This window comes from Tenebrio molitor, chromosome 2 (assembly GCF_963966145.1).
Source record: "Tenebrio molitor chromosome 2, icTenMoli1.1, whole genome shotgun sequence".
Lineage (NCBI taxonomy): Eukaryota > Metazoa > Arthropoda > Insecta > Coleoptera > Tenebrionidae > Tenebrio > Tenebrio molitor.
In genome coordinates this window covers 8,659,594-8,683,716 of record NC_091047.1, presented here as the reverse complement: position 1 = coordinate 8,683,716, position 24,123 = coordinate 8,659,594, and the positions used below count along the sequence as shown (strand labels likewise).

At 35.3% G+C, this 24,123-nt stretch overlaps 2 protein-coding genes across 6 annotated transcripts; one reads left to right on the top strand and one right to left on the bottom strand.

Moving 5' to 3' along the window:
- Positions 1-107: 107 nt before the first annotated feature.
- On the top strand, positions 108-22,696 carry LOC138125038 (WD repeat, SAM and U-box domain-containing protein 1-like). Of its 5 annotated transcripts, none has more exons than XM_069040275.1 (13): positions 108-260; positions 16,911-17,026; positions 17,082-17,312; positions 17,369-17,455; positions 18,255-18,475; positions 18,523-18,852; positions 18,920-19,175; positions 19,412-19,586; positions 19,632-19,774; positions 19,819-20,110; positions 20,178-20,468; positions 20,521-20,716; positions 20,771-22,696. In XM_069040275.1, exons 2-13 carry the CDS (start codon positions 16,917-16,919, stop codon positions 21,073-21,075), a joined length of 2,637 nt encoding a protein of 878 aa, XP_068896376.1. In that variant the 5' UTR covers positions 108-260; positions 16,911-16,916; the 3' UTR covers positions 21,076-22,696. The 5 variants fall into 5 exon arrangements, with proteins under 5 accessions (XP_068896376.1, XP_068896371.1, XP_068896375.1 ...); XM_069040270.1 differs by having other exon boundaries at positions 109-260; positions 18,911-19,175; XM_069040274.1 differs by having other exon boundaries at positions 110-260; positions 18,911-19,175; positions 19,828-20,110.
- Positions 21,512-23,700, bottom strand: LOC138125040 (uncharacterized). The gene is made up of 2 exons (XM_069040279.1): positions 23,558-23,700; positions 21,512-23,501 (listed from the first exon to the last, which is right to left on the bottom strand). The coding sequence occupies exon 2, from the start codon at positions 23,491-23,493 to the stop codon at positions 21,604-21,606; it is 1,890 nt and encodes a 629-aa protein (XP_068896380.1). The 5' UTR covers positions 23,494-23,501; positions 23,558-23,700; the 3' UTR covers positions 21,512-21,603.
- Positions 23,701-24,123: the final 423 nt, after the last annotated feature.

Sequence of the window (24,123 nt, the reverse complement as noted above, 5' to 3'; positions counted from 1 at the left end):
CAACCCCCCTCCCGCTGTGCACGGAACCCCCCGTAAACGTCCAAAGGCTTTCATTCTCGCTTCTCTGCCTCTCTCCGTCGCACACCGTACTCGGCCCGTGCAGTTACATCGCGGCCGGATGCACACTGGAAAAATTACGCCGCTGATTACTCATTTCGACGGGTTTTAGACGACGCACGGCTCGCGCCACAAACGCAGAGTGGAGGCCGAGACAAAGACGACGGCGTCTCGGCGCCCTGCCCCCCATTGCTGTCCCCCCGGTAAGTACACACGCATCGCAGAGCCGTTGCCGTTACGTTCTTGTTTTTTTTTTTTGACACTGTTGACATTGCGATTCTCGCCCATCACCAATTGCACTCTTATTACTTAGAACGATTGTTGTTCCGAATTTGCAACGTCTCGGGCACGTCATAATTCAAGCCGGCCTCTACTGTAAACAAACTGACTCGATAAATTTCAACGTAAAACTGTTGTACATTTCGCTTTGAAATTTTCACTTGCCGAAAACACTACTTAATTTATAACACGCCGCTTTTTATTATCACACTCGACGGGCATTTTAATTAACAAACTACGGCTATCGCGTCACCGCTGGATTTTTGACAGTTTACATGATGCACTTCGCTAACAAAATCGGTGTAAATTCTCTTTATCTGCCGGCGAAGGAGTAATTTACGATTTTTTAACTTTCTTGGATACTCTCTCGGCTAAATATTTTTAACCTAACTATTTTCTTTTAGTTAGTATTTGCAGAATCTGATAACTCCTACTCTCTCTCATATTTCTACTCTCCTGATTCTCTAATACGTTAACAACTATGATCAACTACTTAATCTCTATAATTACCAAACAGGCTCAATTGTATCATACGTAATTTACCGATACAATCCAAATTAGATAAAAATTAAGCTTTATTATCGTTAGTAACTTTATAAGAACTTGCATTTATTCAAATTATGTATTTATGCTAACCTCAATATCAGTAACGTTATCGAAAACGAATTAACTTTAGAAAAACTCTTTCTCAGAAAGATCGATTAGAGATAAGACATCGCTAATGAAAGTACCTAATGACATTTACCTACTTACCGATTCTAATTGGTTTTCCTTAACCTTGATGAATAAGAAATGATCCTAAATTTGACTTCTATAAATATCCTCCTTAACTTTCATTAAACTAGGCATCTAATCATCAAGAAACCGTCTCAATAGATGATCGGTAATAACTATATACGGAGTGTTTTGTAACATATATTTATACAGGGACTTGCGAATGGGAAACTGATAAATTGGTACATATATAGAAAAAATAAGTAATGCTTTTGTACTTTCACTTGGAGAGGATGGGTCGTTATCATTAAATACATTGTTCGGGTGATACCAATTTTACAGTCTTTCTGTTATGTAAACTCGTGCCGGAAGGTTTTTTAGTCCATTCTTTGACAGTTTACTCTGCAGATCATGATGGCGGAGATATTTATGATACGTAACAAGAAAATAAACACTAAAGGACACATGTACTTAATTTCCGAATTAAATTAATCTCATTTTGTTTACAAAGTGTGTAGTGTTTACGCATTACGTATTAGGCGGTTATTTTTAAAACAGTTTGTTTTATTGTTAAACAAACGAAAAGAAAAAATCGCGTGTTAACCGCTCCTCGTGCGTTACTCCCTTCTAAAACGAAATAATCCGTTTCTATAAATTTGTAGTGATCTTATCAAGTGTTAATACTGTTGATAAGGCGATGGTATTTTTTATCCGTTGATACTGAATTAAATTACGTGTAAGTAAACACAATTAGAGCAAAAACCACGCATATCAGTGTGTGCTGTTGTCGACGTGTAAGCTACGATTCCCCGTTATCTACATCACAAAATTTTTCCCAGTTGTAATTTAAAGGAAATTGTTCGTGAAGATCGGATCACTCCGAATTCCAAATATGTATGTAAATTGTAAAATGTCAAAAGTCGTGACCGAACAATAAATTGTTGAGAAAATTTCAATTTATTTTCTAATATTTGATATTTCATGAAGAATTTAATTTTATTGCAAACCTGATAAAGGGTGTCGACTGACGAGATTCAGTTGCTGTAGATGGCAGACTTCGCAAACAAAACTCCACGTTCTTTCGATCTAAATGAAACACTGTTAATGCTGTTAAAACTGTTTTTGTTGAGGACCACCCTCTCGCTTTGATTAGTTCCTAAACCCTCATCTCTGTTGGTACATAACATTTTATCCGCCCTTTGCAAAAATAGTAAAGTAATTGTCAGTCGCGTCAGGATTATCGACTAACGCTGTTTGCTGAACACTGCTTTTTATCGTTAATGTATATTTTTAATCATCTCTAGTGAAATATCTTCATCATAATAAACCTACTTACTGTACTTACTACAATAATCTCTTGCAACGAATACTGACCATTTTATTAGAGATCATCCTTCATTCCTTTTGTTTACTCTTTTGAGTACACAGATACAATTTTAAAATTATCATTCTGTTTGACCAGTTAATAATGTTCGTTGTCGTTGGTAAACATTTATAAAAATAAATAAGGCATTTGTTTTTTTTTTTAATCCAGCGCTAATTGATTCGAGTTCTCTTCTCGTGGCATGATTTACTACAGCCCATAAGAAAAGCAAGCAGAATGTCAACGATAAAATATTTTTTTTAATAAATACTAAATTGTTTTTATAACAGTAATTAATGCATGATCTTTTTTTAAATTGATTTGTTATATAGAATTCTTTTTTATAACTGGTGACGTTTATAGAATGGGAAAGTACGAATTAATTTCTTAGAAAAGCGATTGCAACAAAGTTTCCAGTAAATTTGCAAAGTAAATATTTTCATAAACAAATGGGCAAAGTACCTACGTATTTTAGTAGAACATCCAGTATTTCATTTATGTGTAAATTGATGGCTTCTTATAAATGTCGCAATTAAAATTAATTAATCCAAACTCGGTTTGTTAATTATCCTAATTAAGAGTTTGACAGGTCTCGGACAGTTATGTTTGTTTCATATTTTCCATTTAAACGGTTACAAGATCGCACTTAAAAGTGATTCAATTAAGAAAGAAGAATCTGGTGTTTTTACAAAGTTTATTAATAATTTCAGAAGAATTCTTTGGTGAATCTTGGTTAGAATTTTGAACACTTGGCCGCCCATTTCGCAGCAACATTATCAGATTATAAAAAGCAAAGTGCTAAAGTGAGAGCTGAGGTCTTCGCCGATCGATGAGAAATCCGATTTTTGCGTGGGCCTGAAAAAACAATAACAGTGGATGTGGAGGCGATCGTCAAAAGACGCAGTGTTAACCCTTCCGGTTGGCGTTTTCCGCATAATCGGGAGCTCCCGGTGCTCGAAATGAATTATTTGCGTATAAAATCTTGATGCGGTAATTATTAAGAGTCTCTTCCCCTCCACGTAGTTCTGCTTCGGCGGCGGCCGGAGGGAGGAGCGGTGCGCTCTAAACGGGCGCGCTCCAAATCAATTTAAAACGAAAAAATTGTTAAAACAATGAAAACCGAACGTTGAGCTGTGTGAGTCGGGCTTCGGGATCCCCTCCCCCGCCGTGCCGCCCCCCGAAGGCTCGGGCCGGTCGCTCAAACAACTGTCGTGTACTAAACCGCTCGACTCCACTATCCGCGATATTACGCTAGAGGAGCATCACATAAAATGGAAGCGGCGGCACATCCTGAGTCGATACCGGCCGGTCGAGGCGGCGGCGGCGTCCCGACGCCGCCGCCGCCTCGCGCGGGATGCAGAAAAAGTGCGATTAAAACGCGCCTTTCGAGGTGGGACAGGTGCGCTCTTAGGAGGGCCGGCCGGCGATGCCACCCCCGACCGTGGACATATTACCCACGAATCCGCACGGAAATTTGACGTAGATTACGAATAAACAGGCGGCAGATCAATATCTGTAACCAATCGTGAGTTACAGCCTAAAACATGAAGAGACGGTGCGAGGCCCGTTCCCACGGCGGCGCAACAAATCTACTCGTATTCTTAGAATTTTTGCCGCCGACCGGTACACATGTATTACACACCACTTCGCACGGGATTTGCCGGCGAATCGCGGAAAATAGATGCGGAATCGATTGATGATAACGGACGGGGGCGGTCGCACCAATTAACTCTTTGTAGCAGCTATATACAAAAATGCAATCGTCGCGCACACAATACGTTGTTGCGCTACTAACTGAATTTATTGACTATTGTGTGACATCTAACTAATCTACAAGATTTCAAAAATCTACAATGGTACCGACACATAAAAAGTCATTTAATTTAAGAGACAATTATAGACCAGTTTCTGACATCAATTCCTGTGATCATATGTTAGTTTCAGAAATCGAACGTTTTGAACGTTACAATTCTAAAGACATCATATCAGAGCGTTATCTGCACTCTCATGAGTTCATTAATGAGTTGCACTCTGATGCGACGAATCCTGCCTGGTTTTATTTTAATCACAGAGACCAAACTGCAATTAGCGTAAAATGTGCCTGCGAATCCACCGTATTGAGTTCTATTCTGCATTATTTACTGCAGTATTTCGGAAATTTATGTTCGCTTGTTTACAGACAAGAGATGACACGAGTGTACACACAATAGACACACTTCAGCAAAATCTCGCTAGAGTGTTTCTAAACAAACTTTAGTTATTGTTTATCATGATGGTTCTATTAAAAATTCTGGTCTGTTCTACCCTAGAAAGGTGCAACTTTTTTAGAATTACGCAAAATGTATACAAAACGTTAGAAGTGATTGAAAATAATTTTAAATTTTCGAAGACGGATTTACATTCTAGTTTGGGGTCGCACGGTCATTCACATAACTAAAATATCAGAAATCAGTTTAATACAGGGGGTTTTTTAAATGCTAGTACAAAAAAAAACTGGGTCATGTGGAGATTCTAAGAGTCCAGAAAACCCATTTTTTTAAATCGAAAACGGTCCATGCATATTCTATTAATAAATACAACAAAATTATTATTGTTGCTTGACAACCCCAATTACATTTTTAATTACCTTTAATTCAGCAACGTACTGACAATTTTAACAAAAAAATTATTTATTTTTATCTCGAAAACGAAAAGACTTTTATTAGATCATTTTTTTGTGTATGAGTTCTACTCATCCTCACCTATTACCAGTCTTTTTTGTACTAGCATTTAAAAACACCCTGTATAAATGCTTGATACAAATCGCGGATTCTCTGTAAACAATCGCCGTCCTATTTTTAAAAACAAACTAGAAAAATCTGCTGCCTCTCGTAAGATGTAATAAAAAATAGTTTATTTTGTGGCCAGAATAATTTATATATTTTCCTCGATATTCCCAGACTTGTTTTTGTGTTTATTCAATGGTTAAAAAAATATGGTTTAAATTTGTAATTATTTATGTTTACCAAAAATCAATCACACTTGGTGACTTTTGTTGTGGCATTGATTTTAGATTTAAAATGAAAACTAGATTAACGTATTTTGACTGGTACTGTCCCCATTTAATTTTAATTCGGTTTAATTTTAAATAATTGTTAGGCGTGTCCCTCTAAAAAATGCACTTTATGTAATTAATTTTTCAGTTTTATAATTAATTGCCGCCTTTTTTTCCACATTTGTAATTTATTTGAAACTGAATTGACAAAATGACGACTGTCTATTTAAAATGCAAATGTGTATTTAAATTACGAGCGCTGGTAAGACTCGTTTTCAAGGAATTCATTGACGACTGAGACTCATTGAAAATTATCTAATAATAGACATTTCGTATTGTGGAACTCGGACATTCCGTAATATGCGATTAAAATAGTAGTTTATTTGACGAGTTTGTGTGTAAATTGGGCCTTTTTTGGCACGCATGGGCCATTTTAAAACGCGAGTGAAACGATTTTTGATTGGCAGTTCAAGGTTTTTAATTTGTCTACCCATATTTTTAACTTGGACAGGAAATGTTCACTGAATTAAATAAACACTGTCATTTTCAACATTGATGTTACTTAATTAAAAATATAATGTAATGTTATTTCATTTAAACCAATTTCAAATGAAATTTAAAAATCTAACTGATTTTCAAATACGAGATGCTGTTCACGCTGATTACAGTCCATAAATAACTGACTCGTATTTACGTATGTGATTTGGTATTGGTCTTTGGTGTTGAAACAATCTATGTTATAAATTGCTATGCTTTTTACCATTTTACCGGGTGTGTTGTGGCTATGTCTTTGCAATAGAGAAGTGTAATTCTCAACCTATTATAATATTGATTGTTATTTCTTTTGTTAATTATATAATTAGTAACACTTTCTGTTTATAGTTTGTCATTTATTTATTTTAATTGATTTATGACATGTTATAATTAATTAAGAGAAACTATTTCCACAGTTGATTAAGATGCCTTTTGTCACTTACAACAAAATAGAAACAAAATTTTAACTGCAAATTTAATAACATTAAATCTGTCAACATGTCAGCATAAATTGTTTAAATAGTTAGGAATGCTTTTATGGGGAATGTCGTGGCTATGTTATTGTAATAGTGAAGTGAAATTATAAACTTATTATAACATTGATTGTTATTCCTTTTTCAATTAGTGACACTTTCTGTTTGTAATTTGTGGTTTATCTGCTTTTTAATTATTTTATGACATGTTTTAATTAACGAAAACAAACAATTTTCACAGTTGATTAAAAGGCCTTTTGTGACTTGCAAGAAAAAGATACAACATTTAAACAGTAAATTTAACAACATATTATTTTATGTCAATATGGTCTCCTGTAACAGGTTACTCATAAAGCAAAAGCTAAGATGATTTTATCGAAGCCTAAGAATCTTAAAATATCATAAAGATTGATAGGTATATGCTCTAGCTCGAGAGTAAAAAAGTATAATATTGAAAATCTTGAAATGTTATGTTTTAATAAATTTAATTTAATTTTTGTTTTTTAATAGCAATTGCTCTAAATCTAAACATAATTTTTATTACATATTTAATGTAATAAAAAAAAGTTGTTGAAATACCTACTTACATAATCCAAAATTGTATTTTTTGAGAAATAACATTTACAGGGTGATTCAAGTTTTACCGCCCGAGTGAAAACACCCACTTCTAACCGATTTAAAATTCTCAAAAAATTCAGGAATGATTGTGTATCGCTGTAGAACATGCTGTAAAAATTTAAACTTTTTTAATGAAACAGGTAAATATTTCGTTTTAATTCAATAACCGCTAGATTAATTTACATAATTTTCGATGAGAGTCCTTTCAAACATCTAGGAAAAATTTGGTGTCATTGAAAACATGAAAGCATCACCTGTTTCCGAAATAAATGGAATTTGATATTAAAGTGCAAGATTTAGCTATGATTTATTATTAAATTGGGGGCGGTCACTTCCACAAAAGAGGTTGACATGGCTAGTTTATGGTACCCTTTAGGGACTTAAGAATTACTAGAAAAGTTGTCAACAGATGTCTACCCAACAATGAGGTACATATTTATTTATGACACTGCAGTGGTAAATCTTGGTCATTTTTCCCTCTTAGTGTTAAAATTGCAATAATTCAAAAACTAACAATTTTCTTTTGATGCGAATTTCATAAGTGTGTTCTTTGAATTAATTATGAATTATGAGCGTGTACGGATTTTTTTTTTTTTTGATCAAAATCGATTTTTTAAATTTTATGGCTCTGAATGAAGTGATACGGGAAAATTGATTGCACACATTCGAAGCCTTATATGAAAGGAATGGAACCCTAAAGATTCGTAATTTTACTAATTTTTTAATAGGGTTAATCGTGTGGGCGGTAAAACTTGAATCACCCTGTACATAGGTATGTATGTACTTATCTACTGGACATTTTGATGTGAACAAATACTGTTGGGAAAAAGTTTTTTTTGTTAATGTTAAAATTAATAAAAATCAATTAAATCTAATTTTCTTCATTATTAAGAGATAATTTTTTTGCGCTGTAGAAACTATTCAATTCTTTACAATGCTCAAAGAAATATATGTTGGTGTTTCAATATTTAAAGTACTGTTTCTTTTTCTATTTTCCCTGGGCTTGGTGATTAACTGATCAGTGATCACTTACACTGCCCACAGCAGTCGAATAATTGCGTGAAACAGAGCAAATCTCCCGAAGAATCAATTGAAGCAGCAAATAGGAATTAAATATCAAAACTACAAGGTTTATAAACAAGGGAATGTTTAAAATGTGAATAACGAGGTTCGTAGCCTGAGGGAATTGAAGGGTTTTGAGGGTTGTTGCGTTATTACTTATTAAGCAAATAAATTTGAGAAAGGCAGACAGGAGAGATAACATGAAAAATTTTATCAATAAAACAGATTTTTTACAACTGCGCCGGATAAGATCTCTGAGTTTGGAACTGACGTAAAATATTTCGCATTAAAATGATTTTCCAGCTGGGTTACACGAATTTCTCGTAAAAGACAACATTATCCATATCAAAACACCCTACAAGTACACGCAGATGTTGAATTTCCCAGCAAGAGCTAGACGTAAACTGCACAATAATTGTTAACGTAATTAGATTTATTTTGGGTGTGTGTATTACAAAGCAAGAGGCGACAAAATATTTATAAAGCCCCAACAAAGAACACGTTTCTAATAATAGGGGCCCATAACTAGCCACAATAATAGTACCGATAGTGGTTTTATTAGTGTAGGTAATTTTGATACAGTTTAATAGCTGAAATCATGTTTGCATTTTACGCGGCAATTTCACTGTCGTAATATGTGAGGAAAGCACCGAAGGCGGCGTAGAAATAGTGGCAGAGGGAGGTTCTTTTTGTCGTTTACGAGTAAACCGTTGAGGCTATTGATTTAATTCTTGCTGCAATGGAATCTGGAGCAAATTTCCGTGCAAATCCACGTGATGCTGCGACACCTAAATCCGGAATTCGCAAAGAAAAATGTCGCGTCGAAGTGCAAACTCGAAAACGCGACAAAAACCGACTGTATATTGTTGCAAATTCGTTTAGATTAGAGTGGGTGCTTGTTTACGGGAAACTTGTCTATTACAGGAACGACTTCTCTATCAAAATTGTGTCGACTCACAGCGAACTTTGTCCGCGGGATTATCATGTAAAAGCTCGACAATAGTTTTTGATTTGATAGTGATTGTTGCGCTTTAATTCAATAAACCACGTCAACCGTTATTGTTTTCGGGATCGATAGGGAAGTAACGTTTGATTCCAGCTCGATATTTCCGATTACAGTCCACTATGTAATTCATGCCAGTCGATGGACAAAATTAATTTTCATAGTTGTCATAGCGATCTAATGTCTGTTTTGTACGAAGATCGCCGACGCGTTTTATTAGTTTCACGGTTCACGTGTCGCAGGTTTTCAGTTTTGCTTTGGTTTAGGTCTGGTGGCATTTTTTTCTTTGTTTTTTCTTTTAGTGCTACGGTGTGTTACAAAAATCTTCAGTCGGTAGGTACAACAAAGCACCACTACCATCCTCCTCACAAACAACACACAAACCGTCAACACCCCTAGATTGATTTTTAATTATATGTTTATTTACCTCAACTAAACAGTAATAAATTATTTTCAACATCGAAAACATTACAATTATCCATTTCCTCCACCATCTAGAACATGTACGAGTATTAATTTTCGTTGGAAACAATTTCCTCACCAGAATTTTAAAAGTTTGTAAATGGGGAAATTTTATCTAGTTTGAAAGTCGCGCAATCACTTCGAAACTAAAATTCCGTTGTAAAAATGAAATAAAGAAAGCTGAATAATTTTAATAAACCGTGCACAGGTTTACACGTCTTATGTGGTAAAATTCATTGGTGAGTAGTGAATACTCCGTCGTGTTTAAGCTTCTAATAAAACTTATTTAATTTAAATCCGTTGTGATAACAAACACCTGTTGAATGTGGCTTTAACCCCGCTGAAATTAAGTATAGTGTATCCAATTATAATTTAGTTTAAAATTAGTTTAAAATGCATTTAACGGTCTCAAGACGTGTTTGTTCAAACTTAAAGTGGATGTCATTTTTGTTCGGCGATTGCTACAAGAATCTGGGAATTTCGGGATTTTAAGAGGATTGTTTAATGAGAGAGAGCCGCAAGCAAAAAGGCTCGACTTTGGAAGTTTGGGCAAATCGTTTTTAAAAAGTTTTCAAATACATGGAAAGATGCGATAAGGAGGGAACGAGTTGTGCGGGTCCCGGATTTAACAAAACTACAAAGAAGTGGTTTTGTAAGTGTTTTTAAATGTGGATGGGAGTAGGTGAAGTAATAAATTTTAATTGTGGATGGCGATCGATTGTTTTGCAGTTTATTATTAACAACAGTATGAATTATGTAATTTAAGCAAGTTGGTGTGAGTTTATAAAATTCTAATGGTCATCGATTGATTGTTTAAAATTCATGACGGACCATTAAGCACAGTTCGATCAATTTTTAATCTGTGTGGAACTCAGACAAGAGCCTGAAGACGCGAACGAAGACAATTAAACTTTGCAGGAAATTTTATTTTTTAATTAAACAGGAAATAATTAAGTATCGAGGAAATAAGATTTTTTCGCGTTGTAAGAGTAAGAATACGTGTTCAGCCTGCGGTGCACGTACTTTTTTGTATCTAAATGTATATAAATTGTATACAGGGTGTTTCTGAAATGGGTGCATTAATTTTAACTGGTAATAGAACTCATCAAAAGGAACAACTTTTCTCTCTGCCATTTTGGCGAAAAACGTTGCGTAATGGCTTAAAAAGTCGGAAAGATTTTCCTAAAACCGTTCATATCTCCAAAACTAAGCTACCTAAAAACCTGAAACAATCAGATTCTTACGAAGTGGATTTTTTGCTATACGGGTAGATTTCTTTGAATTTCGATTTCTGCGTTAAAACGCGGTTTCTGGATGAAAATGGACGTTTTTTTCATTTTAGCGCTGATCTCAATTAGCCATTGCAGTATTTAGTGGCGTAGGGCTATTTTAGTGAAAAATCTCTTCAATTTTTTTTTTGGAATTCAACATCGTTTTTCGGCAAAATGGTAGATAGAAAAGTTGTTCCTTTTGACGAGTTCTATTACCAGTTAAAATTAATGCACCTATTTCAGAAACACCCTGTATAAATTATTTGGGGTTGTCGCGCGTAAACTGCTGCAGTGCTGCCCAATTTCTTTTGTTCCTCTAAAATTAAATATATGTATTATCGATTTTAGAATTATTTTTTAGTCGTACAAATTACGCTGACGCGTATTTAATTTATTGTTGTGTACTTTTGAAAGAATTTAGTGATTCACAGTGAGCGATGATGTGTTAATTTACAACAGATATAAGCGTTGTGAATACTTAAGCAATTACTTGGTGCGATAAAATATTCATTATCATTTTTAAACATAGATAACTTATTAATGAATACATATTTAGATACCAATTATTTTAAAAATATAAATTGTAGAATTTCTTCACCAAATTTACTGTTTATTTAATCAATGAAGCTTTTCGTTAAGATGATGTTTACGGAGCCCTAATGATACGTAGGTTTAATAAAAGGCAATATTTCTGTTAAAAGGATATATTAATTTCCATTTCCAGCGAAACATTTTACAAATGATTTTTGCAGTAATTCGATATAAGTAATATTATGCAAATTATATCGTAATGTTTTGAATTTACTTTTAACGTGTCAGGTTTAGCTGTTATTTACTTTCCTACTTATCAAATTAAATCTGATTTGTTAACTAACGGTATTCCCTTCATGCAAAATGTAACATTTACAAAGTCAGAATAGCAAACAAATATCGAGAATAATGAGAATGTTCAACGAGAGGTTGTTTTTCCAAATGTTTGTTAGTTTAATATTATTCCTATTTTCAACCCCTTTTGCCACCATCTTTTGCTTTTGTTCTATTACTACTTTCCGCCATGTTATCTTTTTTCATTTACCTTTTTCTAGTGAAAATTATTTTGCCTCTTGTCCTCATTTACATAATGTCCACGTCCACAATAATTTTCTGTAATCTCCTAAACATAGATTAATTTGTAATGCGTACCTCAAACTTTTGTTCTTTACTCTTCTCACCCAGGTTTGTTATTTATATTTCTATTTACTTTTACACCAGTTTATCTTTTTCACTTTGTCTGTCCATTTGATCCCATTTTATTTTGCTTCTCCTATTTTTTTCAACGAAGATTTTCTTTCCTTTTATTTTTTCCTTTTACACCCCTTTTTCTTATTTTCGTTACCTTTTCTTTTAATTTTTGTTTCAAAATGTTTTCTTTTTTATAGGTCTAGACATTATTGTTGGTTTTAAAACTAGGTATCTATAGATAAATCTATTCTTCCTTCTACATATTTATTATTCTACTCGTAATTATATTTTATTTTATTATAAATAAACTAGGCAAAAATGAATAGGGAATTTTTCCATTTTTGAATTTTTTATAAATACAGTTTAAAATGTGTAATGAAATGTGTTAGAAATATAAATATATACACATTAAATGTAATGTTTCAAGTACCTGCAACATTTAAAATTTATTTAGTGTTTAAGAATACGTGGAAAGATTGGGACAATTATTTTGCTTTCCAAGAAAAATTGTGAAATTCCCTATTCATTTTTGCCTAGTTTATATAAAATTCATATTTGTATGTTGCCCTATCTTTTAATTTTTTTTTTATTTGACCCCTTTCGCGTATTTGATTCAGTTTTTCCTTAAGTTTATCAACTTCCTCTTCTATTACTATCCGATTTTTAAAACATATTCTGCTTTAAGTACAGTGGCGGCCATTAATTTGGAAACACCAAGATTTTTCTATTGTAAATTCTTTGTCACTTTGACAATGTTACTGACATATCAATTTCAGCTGCGACAGTCTGTTGAATGCGCTCAACGATGACATGAGTGACATGAGTTCATGACATAACGCTTACACTATCAAATATTAGAAATATCCAGTAAACTAGATTAGGCCGGTGTTTCCAAATTAATGGCCGCCAGTGTACATTATTATTTAAAAAATTATTACTTCAGCATACATACTTTGTAAAAATTACAATGTTTAATCACTACTGTCTCATTTATTTAAATGTTCTCCAAGCAGTATGGAGTTTTTTGGTATGGTTATTTGAAATACATACATATTTTAAATAAAAAACACATTTTTTTTCTACTCTCACACATAACTTCTTATTCCTTTTTTTTAATTACACAATCTTCCTTTTATAATAAAACCAATCAGCGTACAACAAGAACATCTATTTTTGTGTACTATTAAAGTAAACACCGTTCACGTTGTTTTGGCATAATGGCAGGCCATGATTTATTTTTTTAACGTTGGACACACTGTTTGATTTACGTCACTAAAGTGACATGCGGACCTATCAAAATGAACATATCATGTTGTTGAATTTCACGCGATGTCTGAGTATTCTTCTATTGCAAACTAGTAAAATTGACAACAATGCACTGGACATTGACGCTATTTATAACCTCAAACTTAGAAAAACATAACCCAATGGACCTTTACATTTATAAGAGATGGAAAATATGCGCGTAAGATCTGCGCATTGTGAGAGAACAGTTAACCGCTACATTTATTTCCATTGGTTTAACTCTTCGAAGTTATTTTACCTGACGGTCAACATCTTTGTTGTCTCACAGGACGCAGAATTCCTTTGCGCAGTGACGTCACTGCACTGACAAAGAGCATCCTTATTTGTAAAGGTCCATTCAACAGAGAGCTTTACCACCAAATTAAAGTAAAATCGTTATAGATGTGAATTGTCAAAATGACGTTTGGTTGGTATCAACTAAACTAGGCGCGCTTCTCGGGATTTTTGAATTTACGTTTTTGTTCTGGCACCAATCGTCAAACGTGACAGGTAGATTTATACAAGTTAAAAATTCAAACATTTTATTGAAAGAAAAATGAGTTCACAAAAGAAATGAACATTGCCTTCCGCAAAAGAAAAAGTGTGGGTGGTTAACTGTTACAATGAATTGCAATTTAATAATTATTATAATCTTTTAACAATGTTTTCCATTTTCTGGAGTATAACCTCACTCTTAGCATTTGACATACGTAGTCTCAGCAAAAACAGTAAATATCTTTTTACATTTTTTAGCGGTACAGTCAATGAATTTTTTAAAACTTTAACACTGACAATTCACATCTATACCGATTTTACTTTAAATGCAAAATTTCAATGGCCTCCCATTATGCCAAAACAATGTGAATGCATTTTATGCATAGTTGATTGCAATAAATTTTCATCATCAATGTCATTTTTTGGCACAATGACAAGTGTTCCATTGCGAAACAATCATAGCCTATAACTATTCTGTGATTGTCATTCATTATGCTCTCTTTATACATAGTTTTATTAATGAAATAAAACCTTGAAACGTAACCTATATTGGAACAAAAAACCCTGACAATTCAATTTTTATTGATATTGCAGGGAAAAAAATTAGTTTGTGACTATATCACTAAATTTTAATAGTTATTTATGTATTAAGGATATAATCAGGAGATTATGGCACGAGGGAATGTTTAAAGCCCGAGGAACGAGGGCTTTTAAATTCCCCAGGGCCATAATCGACAGTTATGCCCGTGGTACATACAACGTTTTATTCTATTTTGTAATTTCTAAAAGATTCAAACAAATATTTAGTAAACTAAAAGTTGTGTCCATGCAGATTTAGTTAGCTTATTTTGATGTTGTTAGGGTTACTGTGTACTATTACGATCATAAAATTTTGGACATCAAACTTCTGTCACATTAAAAAAATTACTCTAAATCATGTTTTAATGAAACTGTCACATGAAAGATGAAATTGTTGTCAATTTGACACCGGTTTAAAATATAATTTTTTTAATATGCGAGTACATTTGGGTATTTGTTTTATATTTTTTAGTAATTAAAACCTCGTTCTATTCCATTTGTCTGATTTTTACAACTTTTTGAATATTTTTCGGTAAATCTGACATTCACATTTTCAAAATTGACACAATCAAAATTGAGGTTATTAATGCATAAAGGTCGTTTTAGAATGTACTATTGCGGGCAAAAAAAGTGGGACATCAAATTTCTGTCAGTTTTGAAAAATTCGATGTAGTGCAAGCTTTATTGTCATTTTTTTTGACACTATTCCAGCTGACAGTTTAAAAATTTATTTTATACTCCTATTTTCCTTTTCCAAATGCCCTCTTCTTTTGATAAAGGTAGATTTTGATTGGAACTTTGCATTAAATAAATATTCACTTCGTGCTTACTTACAATCATTCCCTACAACCTACAATACTTAATGACAACGTCAATCAATTCAAAGTAGGGTTAGAATCAGGTAAGGGTTATTTCACATAAAAAGTCAAGACAATGACGTTGATGTCCAACTTTTTTTTGCCCGCAATAGTACGACAGCACGATGACATTAGTGTCCAAAATTTTTTGATCGCAATAGTACATAATGTATGATTTTCTTTAATACAATAATGTTTGATACCATTGTTTGAATAATTAAACCAACCGCTTGGCAGATTTTTGACAGATCTGTGCCATAAAGGCCAATTTATTCCCTCATTTGGGGGCGTATAAAGACGATTATTGACTAAAATAGAATAAAATGACATTCACTATCAAAATTTATTGCTCGCGACTGTATCTAATGTCAATAAAATAAAACCATTATCAAAACTGAATGTTATGTTTGTAGAAAAAAATGTATTACAAAATGTAGGTACTATGGCGGACAATAAATTTAGGCCGGCAAATTTCTGACATTTTAAAAAAGTCAATGCAAGCGACCATTTATTGTCATTATGACTGATGTGTCAGTTTGTCAAACTAAAGGTTTTCAAGCTGTTTGGCGTTTCCTTCGCCCTTTTCGTAACTTATAGATCATGACGCACTAGCATAACTGATTTTTAGTAGCACTTCTCTCTGGTGCACGCTTCTTTTCCCAATTTTAATTTTGATTATCGCTGTCACGATGACAAGAATGACAAAAATTGAAAATGGGGTTAGTTGAACATAATGCCAGCTTCACATTTTGATGTCAAGGCAATGACAGGCCGGCCTAAATTTATTGTCCGCCATAGTACTTGTTAACCCATTTTATCATATTTTTTTATTGATTCATATCGTGGGGCTGTGGTTGAGTTAAAACTGTACTTTATCATTCTATCTATTAGAAAATACAAATAGTGCCTAATCTAATGTGAACACAACTCCCACTCGTTTTTTGCTTATATTGTAGTTATTATATTACAAGTCAGCTGTACTGTATTATTATATTATATAGGTCAACCCGTCTGAATGCTTTTTTATTAAATTATTACATATTGTTCAAACTCTCCAAGTTATTATGAACATTACAATTACCTCATGCTAAAAATATTTCATCATATAACTTTGACAACTCCAAAAAGTTAAAAGAGCTGGTGATTACTTAGATATTATAATACATACGTATTTGGAACGTTTTTCGACTTGGAAATATTCTTATATTATTTTTTTTAGAAATTCAGGTCGTATTTTGTCAAGAACTTTTAATCAAGTTTTCAGAAACCTATTACCTACTCGTAAATTTATTATTCGTTGTCGTACAATATTACGAAATAAGTAAATGTTATGTATTTTACCTCTTTAAATAATTTAATCTTAGCGAGCACGTGCAATGAGGTTTTCTCCACTATTACCTCCATATAATATAGATATCAAAATCAATATCTTTCTGACCTTCTACGAGTAATGAACAGAATATTTAAATTTAAAAATAATAATGCATCAACACTTAAACTGCCACTGTTGACTATAAATCAATAAATGAAATCACCTTTCGAATTGTACCAAACCAAACAAATTTTTCTTTAGTCACTGTGTGCTTATCTCGCCTCTGTTGCAGTAAAAGATGTCAATTACACAAAGTGATATAAAAATAATTCAAAGCCTAACCGGTCACAGGAGTGACGTAACGACATGCGACTTCACATCAGATTACACCCTAGTTACCGGCTCCAGGTACCATCACTCCTACTTAAAAAAATAAAAGTCTAACTTGTGTGTGTAAATTCAGCGATAAAACGGTGCGAATATGGGACTGGGTCCCCGGATCCGGCTATGTAGAGAGGTCAGACTCGCCCCTGAGAGGTCACAAATACCAAGTAACTTGTGTGAGGATTTCGCCGCAAGGTGCCATGTTGGCTTCAGCGTCAGTCGACGGTACCGCGATCTTGTGGAATCTCCAGTTGGGTGTCAAGCTTTACACAATGGTTCAAGTGAACGGAGACGCCATCCGAGTCTGCAGGTGATTGTGTTGCCGGTTTTCCGCCAGAGTGACTTTTTTTAATATTTCATCCGCAGATTTGCACCTGACAGCTCTATTTTGGTCACAGCGGGAGATAATGGAGCCGTGTGCATCTGGGATTTGGTTCACAGAAGCTTGATCAGGTAATTATGTATTTATGAGCACAGCACTGCAAGAGAGGAACACGCTTTTGAAAGTTGCAAGATAAAGCGCTAGTTTTTTGGACCCGGCGCATCCACCAGAATTGTTTATTTACAAGTCCGGCGCATCATACAGTCATATTTTTACCAGCAGTGAATTATTAAGGGGTTTTAAAAAATCGAAGGACATGACGTATTTATGGAGATTTCTTTTGTCTTTGCGCAACCTTGGCCTTGCACTGGATGTCTGCGGATCAATGCATCAAAACAAATTGCGTTAGGGCTTCGCGCTCTGTCAAATGATAAAACTAGTCGAATTTTTAAATGTAAACGTTTTTATTCCAATCAATTTTTAAATCAAGTTAATTTTGTTCCGCGATTCGCTGTGTTTACTTCAGATTTGATTTGAGACCCTCAGATGAATTTTATGAGGTTTGGGCAATCCAATTTTAATTAACCAAATTTGCATTAATCGAAAATCGGTCCTGGAGCTTTGAGACTTGTTTTAAATCTTAATTTAGTTTAACCGATTCGAGAATTTCTTAACTTACATCATAATTTAGAGTTGTACCGATTAAATCGAATCTGCTTGCTTAAATAATGTATTTATGAGCTCAATTAATTTTGTACAGTCAAAGAACATCCTAAAGCTATTCAGACTCTCTAATGAAATTAAAACAAAACGCTTCATTTAACGGAACTTTTTTTATTACGAAATTCGGCCTTTCGAAATATGACGTAACAAACAATTAAAAAGTCTGATTTCGATGGGAACCGCAGACTAAACCACCTCTCGTTCTAGGACGATTTTCGAACATGAAGGCACAACCCAGTCCCTCGCTTTCACACCAGATTCTCAATATTTAATAAGCGCTTGCTCTCTGGAGGTGTTGAGAGTCTGGTACGTGCAGGATCTTGTCGACACTACCTCAGACACGGCCTGTAACCCCATAGCCAAATGCGACAACGCCCACGATTTGGGCGTATTTTGCGTTGACGTCAATAAAACAATCTCAGTAGATGGTAAGTTGCACCATTCACCAGCGTTCGTCGTAACTGTCAAATTACAGAAAACGACCCTTTGATAAAATACTACACCATGGCCACCAGCGGCAACAGCAACGAGATCAAAATTTGGACAATAACGTCGAAATCCACCCCAAAGTACAAGAGCGCCACAAACGAAGTCTCGGTGGATTTCAGTGACAGCTACGACGGTCACACTTCTTCTGTTACGTGTATTCGGTACAACAACAGCGGCTCATACTTGGTTTCGTCCAGCTTGGATAAACTTGTGAAGATATGGGACAGAGAGGGTAACTGTGTTGCGACACTTGGGGGCCACAATAGGTACGTCAATTGTGTGGCCATCTCCAAAGACTCTCTCTTGGTAGCTTCCGGTAAGTCCAGCGTTAGAGAGTAGAGTAGGCAGCATTGTGGACGCGTTTTTATTTGAAGGTTCCACAGGTTCGAACGATAAGCTGATCTTGGTCTGGGATTTAACCGGTAGCTTGACCACGGATTCTGAATTGGTAAAGCCCTTGCGTTTGTCGCAAACAGTTTCAAAATTTGTGACTGACGGCATCCCAGAAATGCAGCTGATGAGAAACGCGGAGAATAACGACAATGACGTGAAAATGTTGGAAAAGATCGACGATATCTCAGATGGGGCCATCAACTGTTGTTCCTTCAACAACAGCGGTGTACTCGCTACGGGTTCAGGGTTAGTATAGTCGAAATGTTTTGGACATGGATTGTCAAACTCAAGGTTGCTTAAAACTTATGATTGAACTGTACATTAGTGAGATCTGTCATAAATTCCAATAACCTTATTGGCGCGTTTAGTTACTTTTGCTGGTAGTGCCAACTTAACGACAAGTCCCCAATCCACATCCATAACGTTCCAGCTATAGCTTAATTCAACACTTCGTGGCTTCATTTGACGATCTATGCTTCTAGGGATAAATTGGTGAGACTGTTCAAAGTAGTGGAAGAGAATAATAATGTAGAAGAGATCAGTTGGTCACCCTTAGAAGGACACACTTACCCAGTAAACTACGTCGAGTTTTCTAGAGATGGTACAAAACTAGCGTCGTGTTCTCTTGATGGGTGTACCAACATTTGGGAGGCGGAGGTAAATGCATCATTCAAAACTCACATCTCTTGACAGTTTGTTTAGACAGGGGACAAAATAGCGACTCTACCGGAAAACAGTTTAGGAATAAAAGTGTGTCGTTTTTCCCCCAACGGCGAACTTTTGATCACTGCCGGAGACGACGAGAAGGCTACAATATGGGATTCTAGTAACATAGCAGCGATTGCGTAAGTCTCATTTTGTCGACTCTTCAAAATTACTTGTAATCAAGTCCCGTTAGAACTCTGGAAGGACACTTGGACGCCGTTACTTCGGCTAGTTTTACGCCAGACGGCGCCATCATCGCGACAACATCAACCAACGCAGATTTCAGACTGTGGAAAGGCGACACGTACGAGACCATCATCGTCAAAGAAGATGCCCACGATTATGGCATACAAAGTTGTGATTTTTCGCAGAATTTGGATCCAGTGCCTAACAGCATGGTCGACGAGCAGTGTTACGTCCTTGGAACCTGCGGAAATGACAGTCTTGTGAAACTCTGGAGGATATCTTTGCCCAAAGTAAGACGTCGATCTGGAGCAGGTACACTCTGGAAATACAATGTGTGTTTTGTTTTGTTTTGTTTAGAAAGGTGGTGAAGTAAATTTTGACGACATCGATATGAAGATCTGGCGCTCGTTGCAAGGCCACGGGGGAAATGTCATTTGTGTGCGATTTTCTCCGGACGTTAGCGAGATTATATGTTCGACTGCTACAGATCGGCAAGCGAGGATTTGGTCGGTTTATAGCGCTGAATGTCTTTATGTGCTCGATCACGATTCGATAGTCACGGCTTGCGCCTTCAGCTCCGATTGTTCGTTGTTGGCTACAGGGTGCATAGATAAAACTTTATGGTTATGGAAGTTGCCGCAGCAATTGGTTAGTTTCGAACGTCGAATCTGCTAAACGACAAATAACTGTCGAATTGCAGGTGTTTAGGACTATAGTGGCCAACAAAATAAAGTGTCGGACCAAGGCTCTGATAGACTGGACCAACGGTGACGTCATAAAATGGTTGAAGAACATGGATCTCGGCGACGTCGTCGTGAATGCGCAAAATGCCTCGTTAGACGGTCAAAAGTTGTTGACACTCAGTGAAGAACAGATCTGTTCGGGATTAGACTTAAGTAAGACTGTTGTAAATCTTATTGAAAAATTGTGTTGTTGATAATTGTTTTTAGGTGAAGATCAAACGGAGAGATTGGGCAAGGAAATTCGATGGTTGAAGCAGGACGAATTGCAAATTTCTAAGACGAAAAGTAGCGAAATTCCTCACGAATTCTTATGTCCCATCACCCACGAGATTATGAGGGAACCTGTCACTTGCAGCGACGGTTTTACGTACGAGAAGAACGCCATCTGTGAATGGTTCATGTCGGGAAAATACACGAGTCCTCTGACTAATGAAAACTTAATAAACACCGAATATACCTACAATCAGGAACTAAGAAATGCCATACATTCCTTTTTAGATAATGAAGAATAAACACCACATTTTAACATATCACCAAGAATTGTTAAATCGAGAATTGTTGTAGTGCCTTAGGAGGGTTTGTATTAACTACAGTGCCATATATATAATTTTTTGTCAGGTGGTAGGACATAAGTTACCAAACAGTTACAAAATTTATCAATAGGAGTCTCTATTGTTTGTTGCAAATTTACTAATTTTTATGAAGACTGGTTTTATGTGTAGTTAGTGCCTTTGTCGACATTCTAGCACTTTACAGAAGTTAAAAACTCATGAAAGGCAACACTGTGATATATTATAAAAAATAATGTTAAAAGGCAATAGCACATTTTCATTTGGCACCAATTTAAAAAATTATAAGTGTTCAACATTTCCACTTCATGTTATTACTTCTTTGATAAACTATTATGAAATTATTATATTGTGTGTAAAGGATAATAAACAAAAAGAATTTACATTGGATAATTATTTTATTCGGAATACAATGCAAGTTAATGGTTAAAAAAAGTCAAGAAAAAACTTTAAACACCTAACAATAATTAATTAAGAGTCACCATTGACCCTCGGAGTTTGCTGCTTGGCTCTTCTAAAAGACCTCTTCTGATCTTGTCTGACGCTTCCCGCCAACTGTCCTTGTTTTCTCATGGCATGCAGTTTAAAATTTTTAGCTTTCACTTCCTTCTTGTTATCTTCGCCCTGTTTGTTGGCTCCTTGGGTGTAGAGGACATTAATGCGTCTCCTTTTAATAAAAGTGTGATGTAAAGATAAACCTTTCTGATAAGTGGTTTCATCATGAAACTCGACATAAGCAAATCCTCTAGGTTTGTTAGTTGTTCTGTCCTTAGGTATGCGAATATCGCGGACCTTTCCAGCAGTTTTAAAATGCTCAGAAACCTCCTCTTCTGTTATATCATAAGGAAGATTTCCCACGTAGAGCACATATCTACTTTGTTTTTTGTCTGTAGTTTTTCCTTGGAACCCTCCTGATTGTGCTTTTGCTTGCGATTGCTTACCTTTCAGATTTTGTGCAGGATTATTTGAGTCCTCTTCAGAAACTTCTACCTCATCTGAATCATCTAGGTTTTCTTCCTCTTCCTCAACATTGTCCCCATCTCCCTCTTCCTCAACATTGTCCCCATCTTCCTCTTCCTCAGCATTGTCCCCATCTTCCTCTTCCTCAGCATTGTCCTCCTCTTCATCTTCTTCAACATTTTCACTATCCTCCTCTTCAACGCTTTCAGTTGTTTTTATAATCGTATCAGGAGTTATTTCAGCATCAACTTCATAATCACTGGAATCAGCGGCTTCCGTTTTATTTGCCTCTACCTTCACTTCTTTCTCCTCTTCTGCTTTTACAACTTTTACTTCTTTGTTTTGCCCACTCTCTCCCTCAACATGTTTAGCTTTGACATCTTTTCGTCTTTCTCTACGTTTTTGTGTGACTGTTTGTGGCTTTGTTTCTTTTATCACTCCAGTCGCAACATCTCTCAATTTCTGCAATTGTCTCAACTTTTTCATTGCTGTTTTTGACAAGTCTTTGTTGTTTTCAAGATTTTTTATTTTCAGCTCAAGTTTGTTGAGACAATCCTTATCACCAGCCTTAACTTTTTGTTTCAAGCCAAAAAATTGAGTCTTGCGTTGTTTATCTCGCTTTCCCTTTTTGGCCTCCACCTTTTCTTCTTTTTTGATCACAGGCTTACTTTCTGCTGCCTGTTCAAGACCTGAAGTTCCAGGGAACTTTTTTAGTTTATTCGCTTGAGCTCGTTGTGGCCGAGGCTTTTTCCCTTTTGGTTGCTGTGGCTCATTTTTCACACCACCAGCCCCAGCGATCATTTTTTGCTTTTTTGCAGGTGAACCTTCATTTTCAGAAGTACTAGCCCTCTTGTTCTTTTGATTATTTTGTCTCATCGAATTATTCTGCTGCTGATTCTTGATCGGTGAAGTTTTTGGGGTTTTAGCTACATTTTCCCCAGCGACTGCCTGTGGCGCTTTCACAAAATTATTCTGTTTGGGAGTGGTCTCAGGTGTATTTTTTCCTTTCCCAGGAGTGGTAGCATTTTGGCCTTTTCCAGGCGTTGCAACAGTTTTCTCTTTTCCAGGAGTTGCAAAATTCTTACCTTTCCCGGGAGTTTGGAAATTTTTGCCTTTACCAGGAGAGGCAAAATTTTTGCCTTTACCGGGAGTCGGCGTGTTCTTGCCTTTACCGGGTGTTGGCGTGTTTTTCCCTTTACCAGGAGCTGGCGTGTTCTTGCCTTTACCAGGAGTTGGCGTGTTCTTGCCTTTACCGGGAGTTGCGAAGTTCTTGCCTTTACCAGGCGTTTTTAAACTAGTGTTAAGCTTCGCTACTTTGGGGGTCCCGCCGGCTTGCAAATCGCCAGCATTATCGGAACTTTTTCGCTTTGAAAGCGGAGATTTTGCGTTTACATTCACCATTTTAAAAGCTGTAGAGAGTTAACATGCGTTAAGCATTTACAAACTTTAAAAATAAACGACTTACCTTAAGAAATACGATTGCACGTGGTATTCACATCAAATGGATGGGAAAGAATGAACACGATGCAGCGTGAGGTTATGTCGGAAAACGCGGCGTTCCAGTGCAGCCAACCTACACACATCGAAAAAGCGCGCTTCTTTCGAAACATAGACGTAATGAATTAAGAAAATAAATACATAATTGCATAGAACACAAAAGAAATGGAATTATAAAGTAAAAAAAAAACTCAAAAAGTGTGAAGTAAGCAAGAAAGTTAAACTTGAGATTTTTTAATCTTTTTGTGTTGAATATATTAACAAATGAGGGGCAAAAGTAACGCAACAATTCGATAAATCATAAACTGTTGAGTTTTGAAAAAAGAACAAAAACAGGTCGAATTTTAATTTCAATTTCACATTTATTGACGTAACATTTTTTTATACAGAATGTTCCTTGTCAAATTAATTATGACATCATCATCTATTTTTTTTAAATAGCAACCTATATTTATGTCAGTATCATTTGGACTTGAAGAAATTATTAATCAACAGGGAATGAAATAAGACAAACTGGATTTTTCTAAAGTAATT

What these genes read in the sequence shown, in the direction of transcription:
- LOC138125038 (XM_069040270.1), top strand. Translation starts at nt 16,917, where the DNA reads ATGTCAATTACACAAAGTGATATAAAAATAATTCAAAGCCTAACCGGT. An exon ending in GTACTCGCTACGGGTTCAGG is followed by an intron (nt 19,176 to 19,411) that starts GTTAGTATAGTC and finishes CTATGCTTCTAG; the next exon opens with GGATAAATTGGTGAGACTGT. An exon ending in GGAAGTTGCCGCAGCAATTG is followed by an intron (nt 20,469 to 20,520) that starts GTTAGTTTCGAA and finishes GTCGAATTGCAG; the next exon opens with GTGTTTAGGACTATAGTGGC.
- LOC138125040 (XM_069040279.1), bottom strand. Translation starts at nt 23,493, where the DNA reads ATGGTGAATGTAAACGCAAAATCTCCGCTTTCAAAGCGAAAAAGTTCC.